Source organism: Ziziphus jujuba, chromosome 1 (genome assembly GCF_031755915.1).
Source record: "Ziziphus jujuba cultivar Dongzao chromosome 1, ASM3175591v1".
Classification (NCBI taxonomy): domain Eukaryota; kingdom Viridiplantae; phylum Streptophyta; class Magnoliopsida; order Rosales; family Rhamnaceae; genus Ziziphus; species Ziziphus jujuba.
This window is the reverse complement of record NC_083379.1, coordinates 26,412,910-26,423,741: the sequence shown is the minus strand read 5'-3', so window position 1 is coordinate 26,423,741 and position 10,832 is coordinate 26,412,910. Positions and strand designations below refer to the sequence as shown.

General features: G+C 34.3%; 1 protein-coding gene across 1 annotated transcript; it reads right to left on the bottom strand.

Annotated features, from left to right (window-relative positions):
- Nucleotides 1-664: 664 nt before the first annotated feature.
- On the bottom strand, nucleotides 665-10,416 carry LOC107425930 (uncharacterized). Its single transcript, XM_048464638.2, has 16 exons — nucleotides 10,225-10,416; nucleotides 10,081-10,129; nucleotides 9,025-9,446; nucleotides 8,697-8,790; nucleotides 7,656-7,842; nucleotides 7,151-7,409; nucleotides 6,471-6,686; nucleotides 6,308-6,394; nucleotides 6,087-6,221; nucleotides 4,491-4,604; nucleotides 4,109-4,356; nucleotides 3,930-4,010; nucleotides 3,408-3,639; nucleotides 1,722-1,820; nucleotides 1,446-1,631; nucleotides 665-1,122 (listed from the first exon to the last, which is right to left on the bottom strand). Exons 3-16 carry the CDS (start codon nucleotides 9,361-9,363, stop codon nucleotides 1,024-1,026), a joined length of 2,376 nt encoding a protein of 791 aa, XP_048320595.2. The 5' UTR covers nucleotides 9,364-9,446; nucleotides 10,081-10,129; nucleotides 10,225-10,416; the 3' UTR covers nucleotides 665-1,023.
- Between the last annotated feature and the right edge of the window lie 416 nt (nucleotides 10,417-10,832).

The following is a 10,832-nucleotide window of genomic DNA, read 5'->3' as shown; positions in this document are numbered from 1 at the left end:
TCATTAAAACTCTATGAATTATGAATATTTTAAGTATTAGAAATATTTTATAAAATTATGTTATATTTTTTATATATTTAAATGGTAGTGTGTAAAAAGCAATACTATATAGAATTTAAAATTAATAAAAGAACTTCTCATGGCTAAATGACCAAAACCTTTCAACAGGAAGGAAAAAAAAAAAAAAAAAAAAAAAACTTGCTTTGCTTGTACATTGATAACGACCAAATACTTTTTTTTTTTTCTTTTTTTTTAATGTTGAAAACTGATAAACTGTTTTAAAAAGAAAGACGAAATACTATGTTGAAGATTATAAACCATAAGTCACTTCTTAATTCCTATTTTTATTTAAAAGGTTCAAATATAAATTCTCACCTGATAATTTCGTTTTCACCATTTTTTTTAGTTTTGTTTTTATTTTTTCTAACATCAGTTGTCATTTTAATCCTAAAAATTCTCTAACGTTCTTAAAAGTAAAATATATATATATAGTAAACAAGATAAATAATTCACACCCATCATCAACTAGATAAATAATTCACACCCATCATCATACTTCTCACAGCCCAAAAAAAACCTACCATAATTCATATACCATCTATTTTTACATTGGGAACACCACATCACAATTTTGTTTCGCATGATAATTAACAGAGTTCCCATATAACCATAATGAACAAAATTTATTGAATTTTTTACTCAAAATTTATTTAACTTTTGACTTATCCTTTCACAACAAAGAAAAAATGAACTCGCTTGTATACTTCTGTTTCTAAAAGGTATTCAAAGTTACAAATTTCACATTCATATGGAAAAATAAATGAATAAATAAATTTTGTATTCACTTGGCTAGAAAGTAGTCTCCCTCAAGAGACTACGAAGGTGTGGCTTTTAAGGTATCTAATTGGATGCTGCACTTTGTTCTGTTGAAGCACTTGTTCATCTGAATTGGTCTTGAACATAAAAGCCTTTCAGCTATATGACAATCTCTTCGGAATTAGTTCTAGTTGTTAGAATCGCTCTTCACTTGGTATTTGTATAACATTCTCGAGATAATCCGAACTCCTTGTTTACCCCAGTAAGTTGCCTCCAAGGATCATTATGTAACTTGTAATGTAAAACCTTTAAAAAAAAAAAAAAAAAAAAAAAAAAGGAAACAATGGGACAGCAAGTTTAAATACAAAGAAAAGAGATACAAGCATGCAGTGACCCAACTTCACATATAACCTGAAGAAACAGTTACTATACTTAGACAAAAATATTTCTCTCTCCTGTGTGAACTTTTCCACTCATTCGTTTTAACTTCAGCCATGTTTAAAAATGATAAATAAATGCAGTGAAAATCAAATCTATGAAACTCAGAAAGTTAAAATCAACTTTTAGTCAATTACCAAGCATGATTCTAAAATAAAAAATTGTTCAATTTGGCAAGGGAAGATGCATACCTGTACAAATGTTGCAAAGACATCATCTTCAACTAATTTTGAGAACTCAACTGCCCAATCTTCCACACGGCCATATGCATCCTTTTGCCTCTTGGCCTCAAGCATAACAGAATCACGATACAAGAACCTTTGCCCAATTTTCTGCACATTGGCTAGCTTAAATTCTATTTCTGTCTCATTAAATGCCTAGAGGATTCAGAAGGCCACCAGTTAGTAAGTAGGTTTAATGCTGTTTAGTTTCAACAAATTCTCTTTAACCTTACTAGAAAAAGTTACCCGGAGAATATTTATAAGATTTGGAATATCATCTTCACGTATCCGAACAGCAAAGCTATCATAGTTGAGCACATTCTCATATGGCAGGAAAATCCCATCCTAAACACAATAGAACAAGTTATAAGAAAGTTGTTTTTATTTGATTATAGATTGATCCTCTTTAATTAAAACACCATGCTTAAAAATCCAGCAAACCACAACAACTTATTGACACAAACAAAGAAAATCTCCAGAAAGTTTTGGATGTCAACCTCACACCTCAGAACAAAAATGATTGTGACTTTTTCATTAAATGTAGGCTCATGATTAAACTTGGTAACCGTTTATACAGATTCGTATAAACTATGCCAAAGAACTGAAACATTATTATATTGCAGAACGTTATATGGTTAAGCAGATGCACTTGCACCAGGCTTGCCTTGTGACATAACTGACACAGAGACTGTTCGGGTACATGACAAAGTAACAGGGACACTAATACACCAATTGAACCTCTCTTGAAATTTGATATTCATCTTATTTCAGTAACTTAGTAAACTGTTCCGTTCCTAGCAATGTGAAAAGCTTAGCTTATTAGGAAGTGGACTCAACTATGTATACTATTCCATTCCTAGCAATGTGAAAAGCTTAGCTTATTAGGAAGTGGACTCAACTATGTATACTATTCCATTCCTAGCAATGTGAAAAGCTTAGCTTATTAGGAAGTGGACTCAACTATGTATATTAAGGCAGACTAATTATACAATTAGGCTGTCATACCATGCTAAGTTAACATCAATTCAAAAAATCTTAAACTAAAGGCTCAGGTACATAGATCAAGGCTACAGATGATACCAGATGATACTATAGTTAACATAGACTATAAATGTTAAATCCATTATCATATAGCATAGGGAAAGAGTGTCAAGACTGAGCATCCATGAGTTTCATAGCTGTTTTTTGAGAGGTTTCCACAATTTTGGAATATGCAGGAGCTATACCTTTACCCATGACCCATGTTATGTCAACGAACATATACAAAGGCCAAGTGAAAGGCATGGAACACAACCAACAAAAATGAGACTGCATTTGGTCCGAAACCTGTCCGAAGAATTTAGTACACAAGACACTCAGGGCTTTCAGTTTACTATCTAATCCTCACCTAGACTGTACCTTAGATTGCAATGGAGAGAAGTAGAAAACTTATCGAATTCTTCACCCACTCCTCAGCCATCACCAAAGCTTAAGGTGTGATCAGTAGAAATAAACACGCCCAAGTCATAACCCACTTCATGGTGCTTAAGCCCTTGGGCAGTAGCAATAAAAACTCCAAAGTTTTTGGGCATGGTACTTGAGTCTTTGGGCATGTGCAGAATTTAAATAGAACTCAGTGGTTCTCAGCCTCTAATTTTGAAAGCTTAGATTTGATACCCCTATGATAATCTAAATAATATCTTCTAATACTACTAATGTAATGATCCACCAGGACTCTCTGAAAAATGCCAAAAGTGGTCTTCTAATACTGTTGATTTCCACATGCACCTTAGCGGTCAGTCAATCTAGAAATCCACCTACAGTTTGATGGTTGGTTGGTGGTTCCCAAGACCTAAATCCGCATATTACTAAACAATACTAGGGAATATTCTATGAGTAATATAGGACTCTAGTCTACACTGGCAAAGTAACAAAAAAAGAAAACTATAGTACCTGAATGACCACTGGGATGCACCCTTGCAGAACACTGTCTTCCATTCGACCACTCCAACCATCCCCTGGAAATACACCACAGAAAGTAGAACTGGCTAAATCCTCATGATAATTTTTGGAGCGTATTGGGGTAACAATCACATCTTCTGCATGTTGCTTCCCAAGCTTGCCATCCTTGTTAGGGCTTGAGCCAAATTCTTCAGCCAGTTTCTGTCTGATTCCCATGCTATACCTGTATAAATATCCCCAAAAAGTGCATGATATTCTCTGGGAAGTTTGAAATGATAAATCTATAGCTGTGAAGGAAACTGGAAACTTAACCTTCCAAAAACTCTTTGACCACTCAATAAATATCACTGTCTCAAAAGATCATTTATGGGACTTCTCAAAAGTATTAACAGAAAAAAAGGAAAAATAGAAAAAGCACTACTAATATGAGACACTTGTTAGGCTGTCCACATATGATTTGGAACCAACTCATTATGCAACAAGATTTCCATAACATCTCTATGGTAGACTTACGAAGCTTCTGGCCTTCCATTTTGGTAAGCAGGTCCTAGATTTCCATTGAAGAAAAATAATGTCTTCCGCTTGTCACGGGGCCTGAGAGCAAACAATCTCAATGAAACTAATTTGTTTACCTAAGCAAAAGGTAAGGAAAAAGAACCAATTGATGAGAACACTTTAAATCAGATGAGTACCTAGACCAAAGTTTTTTGCTTATAGAGTTAACATCAGGAATTTTCCAGGAAGGAAGCACAAGATCCTTTTGAGGGTCAAAGCATGGATGTTTGCCCCTTCTAGAAGAAGAAATAGTATCCCAGTTATCTGCCCAATAGGCTGTTGTTGAATGGTTGTGCTTCGAGTTTGTATTACCCCAATGAACCAACATCATGCTATTCCATATCTCCTTAGGGGCGTAGCACGCACCTTCATCCCATGAAAAAAACTGCCCTCAGATATAGAGGTGACATCATTAGCATATACATTGTAAACATGCTCTAAACTAGCAAAGAAATTAACCATTCTCTCTTTTCAATTTCACCACCATGGAAATAAATAATTTTTTTATTTGCATCATACCCACAAATGGTCTCTTCCAGATGAGCGGTTCCAAAAAGGATATTGTTCAACAATGTGATCATACGCCTTCTTATAAAATTCGAGAGTGAGAGAGCTTCTCAAGCCCCTATGTTCCTGAAAATTTTATATCATCGTGCACATATGTAAGAGGAATTACACATAAAAACAAAGAAAATTCAAATCAAACAGCCTCAGTTGCACATGTGTGATACTATTTTAAGGAGCAAGGAGAAAGGTATATACAAGCAAGTGCAGCTTCAATTTTTGAAAAATAAGAGTATCCCACGATTCCTAACTGGTCAGAAGAACTTTGTTATGAAATTTGGAAAGAAAAAAAAAATTAGGAGAAAAAATTCAATATTTACAATTGATCTAAGTTGAGGGTTTAAAGTCTTTTTTCTCATTCATGTACCTGAATAAGAGTCACATGCTTGAACGCACTTAGTAGGAAGAAATCAACAATTAGATGAGCTTTAGGATTGGAAATCCTTTGTCTTAAGGACTGAGTACTGGCATTATTTTTTTGAGTACGGACAATTGTGAATAACCTTAAGTGCCTATTTTGGTGTAGCAGATAAGAAACGATAGATTGGATTGAATAAGATTTGAAACTTTGAATTGTCTGATATCTTAAATTCTTATCCTGTAATTGGTACGCCAGTTGACCAACTTGGACAAGAAGCAAGTTTTTTTCTTTCTTGATTTTCACCTAAAATTAAGATGTAAACAAAGAACAAGATCTCTACAGAAAAGGCAATTGGTCAACAGTGTTTTTATGGTTTTTTATTTCTTTCCAACAATTTTTCATAACTGTACACATAGTTTGGAGGGTGGGGCTCGGGAGGGGAAGAAAAAAAAAAAGAATATATATATATATATATATAAAGGAAACCCTATTCCAATAATGGAGACTTAAGCATACAAAATTACCCAAATTAACATCTAAAGAGACCCAGTTCTCCAGAGTAATCTGGATCTATAAGAGAAAGAAAGCCAAAAAAGAAGAACGGAGAAGAACACAGGAAAGAGAGAGAGAGAGAGAGAGAGGTTCAAATTTTAGTTAAGAGAAAGCAGCCAAAGGTAAGAAGCCTAGAGCACTTGACGATAAATCTCAAAATTGATGGTCAGCTTGCTAGTACAGATTCATGCCAAGCTTCCTTTCCTTCTCTCCCATGATTAGTCTTATTTTTCCCATGCCTCCAATGGAAAAATTTAGAACCAGATTTTTTATTTGTTATCAATTTTGGATAAAATAGTTTAATCAATGTTGAATTCAATACAGACAACATATCGTGGATAGTTAGGAAGTCCTATTCTATTGCAGTTCCAGGGTTGAAGTACAGATTAGCCATCTGACCCCAAAAGTAGTAGAAAGTTCTAAAAACATAACAGTAATGCTGGTAAGGTGGAGAAGCAAATACTTGAAGAACATGATCAAATTGTCTACCAGAGCACTTTGTATATATACACATGCTTTGGTAATACAGATATATATATATATATATATACACATTATACAGATATATATTTTATACAGATATATATATATATATATACAAGTAGTAACACACATATATAATGACTGTGTAAAGATACCTGCATGCTCAAGTGAGGAGCATCATAAGCTCGGGTGATAATGCATGAATCAAGAACAGGAACAAAGAAGAAATCTGCTTCTTCACCATTTAAAGTGCGGTATGGACTAGCCAAGATACTCTCATAGAGTGCAATCTGCAAACCAAAAGAGAACCACAAGAGAAAATTCTTAGTGTATTATATCTTTATAAGAGGATCACTAATCTCAGCTCAAGTAGTACCTGAGCACCATAGAGCTGTTCTGTCCATAGTGTTGCATTTTTCTCATCATAGATTCTGTTTACACACTCCAACTTATAATGGCGCCCCTACAAGAATACATTAAGAAAACTAAGAGACTTACTCTTGTCAGCATCAAGAAATCACATTCAAGTTCATGCTAACCTCAAGAAGCAGGCTGTTGAAGCTTGGGGGTAAATCGTAAACATATATAAGGGGTCTTTTCTTTTTGACCACAGCATTAAGGTTGACAACTTTTCCTGTGAGATTTAAACTATCCGGTACATCAATCTTAGCTGGTCGAAGCCATTGAGGCCACTCTCTAACTGATGATACAACTGATGGAATGCTGCAATCGACTCCATACCAACCACTACTACACTGGAATGTACAGGAACTCAGTTTAGGCAGTAGATAGTAAAGAAAGGCGAAAGGATATGTCAACAAAGAAAATAGAAAATGGTACTAATATTTCTTCCAACCTATTCCTTATTTTGTTTCTTATGCTGAATGAGAAAAGATGGTTGACCAAGTTTTCTCTCCAAATTCAAGCATATACTTCAAAAGTTGATCCGGAGAGGAATCAATGTGTCAGCCACCTAAAATTCATGCAGTACAAAAAAAATATGAAGACTTTTTGTTTTGGAAAAGCACCTAACTTGATGCCTCTAAGAGAAGCACTGAAAGTGCTTTTTTCCATCCAAAAAGCACTTCTTTTTCTTTTTTTGCCAACTTCATGTCAAATACCTATTTTCTCAAATTAATGCTTTTAGCTCTAAAAAAACACTCGCAAATATGCACTTAGAAACCTAAAATTCATGCACTACAAGAAAACAAGCATTTACCTGGCAAAATCCACCACGACAATGTCCGTGTCCAGAGCATTGATTGATACAAGTAGATAGCACAGGAATTTCACAGAACCGCCCCCAAAGACCATCATATTTGCAGTCACATTCTTCTTTGAATTTCACTTTGAGGGCATATGCTTCAGCTGGATCCACGTTGCACCATCCTGGTTTGCTGATATTCGTTGTGAATATATTATCCAGGTCAGCTTTGGTCCAATCAGACAGTTTGTGAGCATTTGGATCAGAAGGTAACCTGACATAAGCATTTAGCATTGCTGGTCATATAGGGTTCTTAATAAAGAGAAGTCAGTCTCTTATCAGGAAACTCTGATAGAATTTTGGTGAAGACTTACAGTAATGCAATATGTCGCAGGAGAAAAAGCTCAAAAATCTCCCGCAATATGTGTGACTATGAGTCCACACCAAAATCCTATCAGGGTGTCCTGATGGCAGAATTTTCATAATAAATAAAGTCTTGTTAGGATCTGACTACACTTACTTAAATTGAAAGCCACATGCTTCAGCCACTGGACGATTTGGGTATTTTGTGCCTTCCCCACAGAAGCACATTGCTCTTGTTGTGTCACAATAAGCAGAACAAATTGAAACAACCCATCTCCCATATGGTTGCTCTGGTGATGCTGGAAAGTTGCAGTCCAACTGTTGTCTCTCAGAGCATCCTTCCCCTGCAATTTAGCAGAATTTATTAACAAATAAGATATGGTTTATCATGAGAGCATAACCACAAATTCTGGTTTTCGAAAAGGGAAAAAAATTTGAAAAAAAAAAAATGTTCTCCTTTTCCTTTGGAATAATATAACTAATTGTATTCAGAAACTAGTGGCATTCTCTCTCTGGTGAGAGACAGAAGATAAGTACTAGAGCCAGGGGGTTTGCTGCAATTTGACAATTCTATGCAAGTAATGCTATGCAAAAATTAATTCTAGGTAATGCACCAAGAAATAAATTATAGGTTTCATCCAAAAACTATAAATGGTTTGACTATGAATCATGTGATGATTGAACAGAATTAAAACCTTATGATATCCTTTGGTTGAATTAATCCCCAGGACAGGGAAGAAAGGAAAGAAACACACCTTTAATTGACAAATGAGAAATCTAACCTCTCAAGCCCTTGCAGATAACAAACCAGTACACTAGGTATGAATTTACAAATTAAGGATGTCTTATAGTTTGTGGTATTTTTCAACAAGAAAATAAAATTACAAAGCTAAATATAATAGCTTAAAGTACATACATTGACAGGAAAAATGTTTAAATGTTTCCATTTTTTAAATATAGCTCTGTAGCAAGGTATCTTCTTGTCTTGCTACTTCAATCAGCTTGCACTTATAATCATTATGGTATATCTGATAAAGTACATCAACTTGGGTCACAAGCATGCATTTTCTAACTAAATTTATGGTTCTAATTATAGAGATGGAAAAATGGAAATAGCATTCACTTATATATTCACTTCTTATTCCTCATTCTTCATACCAAAAATAAATAAATAGCAGAAGAAAAAGATAGTACTGACCACTATATCCATGAAAGCACCAGCATTGTCCCAATTCTTGATTACAAACACCTTGACCACTGCAGTCATTTTTGCAACCACTGCCACCTATTGTCTGCCAAGAGAAACAATCAATTAAGAAACAAATAAATATTTCACAAAAATCACTAGCAACCCTATACTTTCTCTGGATGGCAAAGTTAGAAAAAAGGAAAACCATAGGCATGTCGACAGCTTGACTGCATGTCACATCAAGTTTTAAGAATGTCATGTACACACCCCAGCCCCGCTTTTAGGATGCAATATTCTATACATAAGCCAATATTCATCCACAGATTATTTTCATCACCTCAACAATGTCAACTTCTTTAGTAATTGAATCACAACCAGAAAGCCACCGCCCAATTTCTGCCTTCCATGGTGCACCACAATAAAAAACTGCCTTGTGCAAGTCAGCTGGAAACTGATATTCTAGGTCAATAGGCTGTTGTTTGCTTTCATTGATATTTTTGATGGATGCGTCAGCAGATCCATTAATTGGGACACAAGTCTTCTGAACTAGTCTGAAGTAATCAAGTGAAGGCGTCAAAGGAAACCAGAAGAGATGAACTACAGAAACCAATGCCACAACTGAAGCAATTGTTGCATAGAGAGACCATGAGCATCTCCCCTTCTGAATGGAAAACATTATCTTAAAAGCCTCTCCAAAAGTTATATCTTTTGAAATTTACATAAACCAATCCATCCTCTTAAGCCCCAAGCCCTAAGCTCCTATAAAATTAACATCAAGTTAGCCATATATTAACCAAAAAGGAAAAAAAAAAAAAAAAAAAAAAAAGGGCAAATATATTGGACAATCTATAGATACATGTAATTACCCAAACAAAGCAACCAACCCCTTGCATTTATATTGAAATATCAATTACAGGCAACGCAATTTACCAAATTTCTTTATATGGTTAAAATGTGGTTATTTTATCAAAACCCATATTCATTAAAAAATAAAATAAAAAAAATGAGACGTTAGAAATGTAGTGTTAGACAACTCTGAAAATATTACATCAAACCTAAACACCAATGAAAATAAATAATACAGCAGACAAAACTCCAAAAAAAGATATAGAAACCTTCATGGAGCGACTCAAATTCATCATAAAAGTACTGTAACCCACCAGCTTAAATCCTTAAAAGCTCAGCTTGTAAATAATAACTGATAGTGTCGCAAAATGTTTCTCATGGATTACCATAAAGAAATGTTTCAGGTAAAAGAAATGACCCTTTGAAAAATCGCTTATTTGCAACTCTAACATTTAACTTAACTCACAAAAACTAAAATAATTCCACAATAACTTTCCAATAGAGGGTAAATAATAGGAGTTCTAACAATAACAAAGCGTTGACCAACCTCTCAATAGATCTGATTCGGCAAATTCTTCAAACATATAACATAATACCTGAAACAGAGAATTACAGTCAAATGGAAACGATGAACCCAGAATGAATAATTCAAGAAGAAGGTTGAGATTCAAAGGAGACGGCGAGAACATACCAATTGACTCCAAAAGGTTTTTCCAGCAAAACCCAGATGTAACAAAAAATAACGAAAATAAAAAATTGATAAAAGAATATTGCATATTTATACGATAACAGAAGGAGAGAGAGAGACAGAGAGAGAGAGAGAGAGAGAGAGAGAGGTCAATACAAAAGCCGCCAAGGCTCTCGCTGACAAGTTTGAACCAACATCAGAACTGAAGCTCAATTCTGCTCAATTGACCACAAATACCCCTTGCCTTGTTCTGCAAACACCCGAAACAAGTACCCCTGTTGTGGGCTATTTTTGTCTTTGAACTTCTTTTGTATTGCCGTTATTTTATTTCTCTTTTAGAGATATAATAATAATAATAAAATAAATTAGATATAATAATAAAATATATATATATTATCTTTCAGATAGAAATGTCGATACGGGAAGAAAGGAGCGTTGATTAAAAGCTGCCACTTATAACGGCTCAAAACTTCATGCGAGTTTCACTGAAAAAGAAGTATTATATTTTTGGTTTGAAAACTTAAAAACAAGAAGACACTTTTTTGGGGTAAAAATAAAAATAAAAGACACAGAAATGTTAAATTTGATTTTATTTTTGGAAAAATAATAAT

Excerpts from the sequence above, each read along its gene's own strand:
- LOC107425930 (XM_048464638.2), bottom strand. The coding sequence starts at position 9,363 with ATGTTTTCCATTCAGAAGGGGAGATGCTCATGGTCTCTCTATGCAACA. Across the intron at positions 4,357-4,490 it reads CTGGAAGAGACCATTTGTGG|TTTTTTTCATGGGATGAAGG; the intron begins GTATGATGCAAA and ends ATCTGAGGGCAG. Across the intron at positions 1,123-1,445 it reads TCTTTGCAACATTTGTACAG|GTTTTACATTACAAGTTACA; the intron begins GTATGCATCTTC and ends TTTTTTTTAAAG.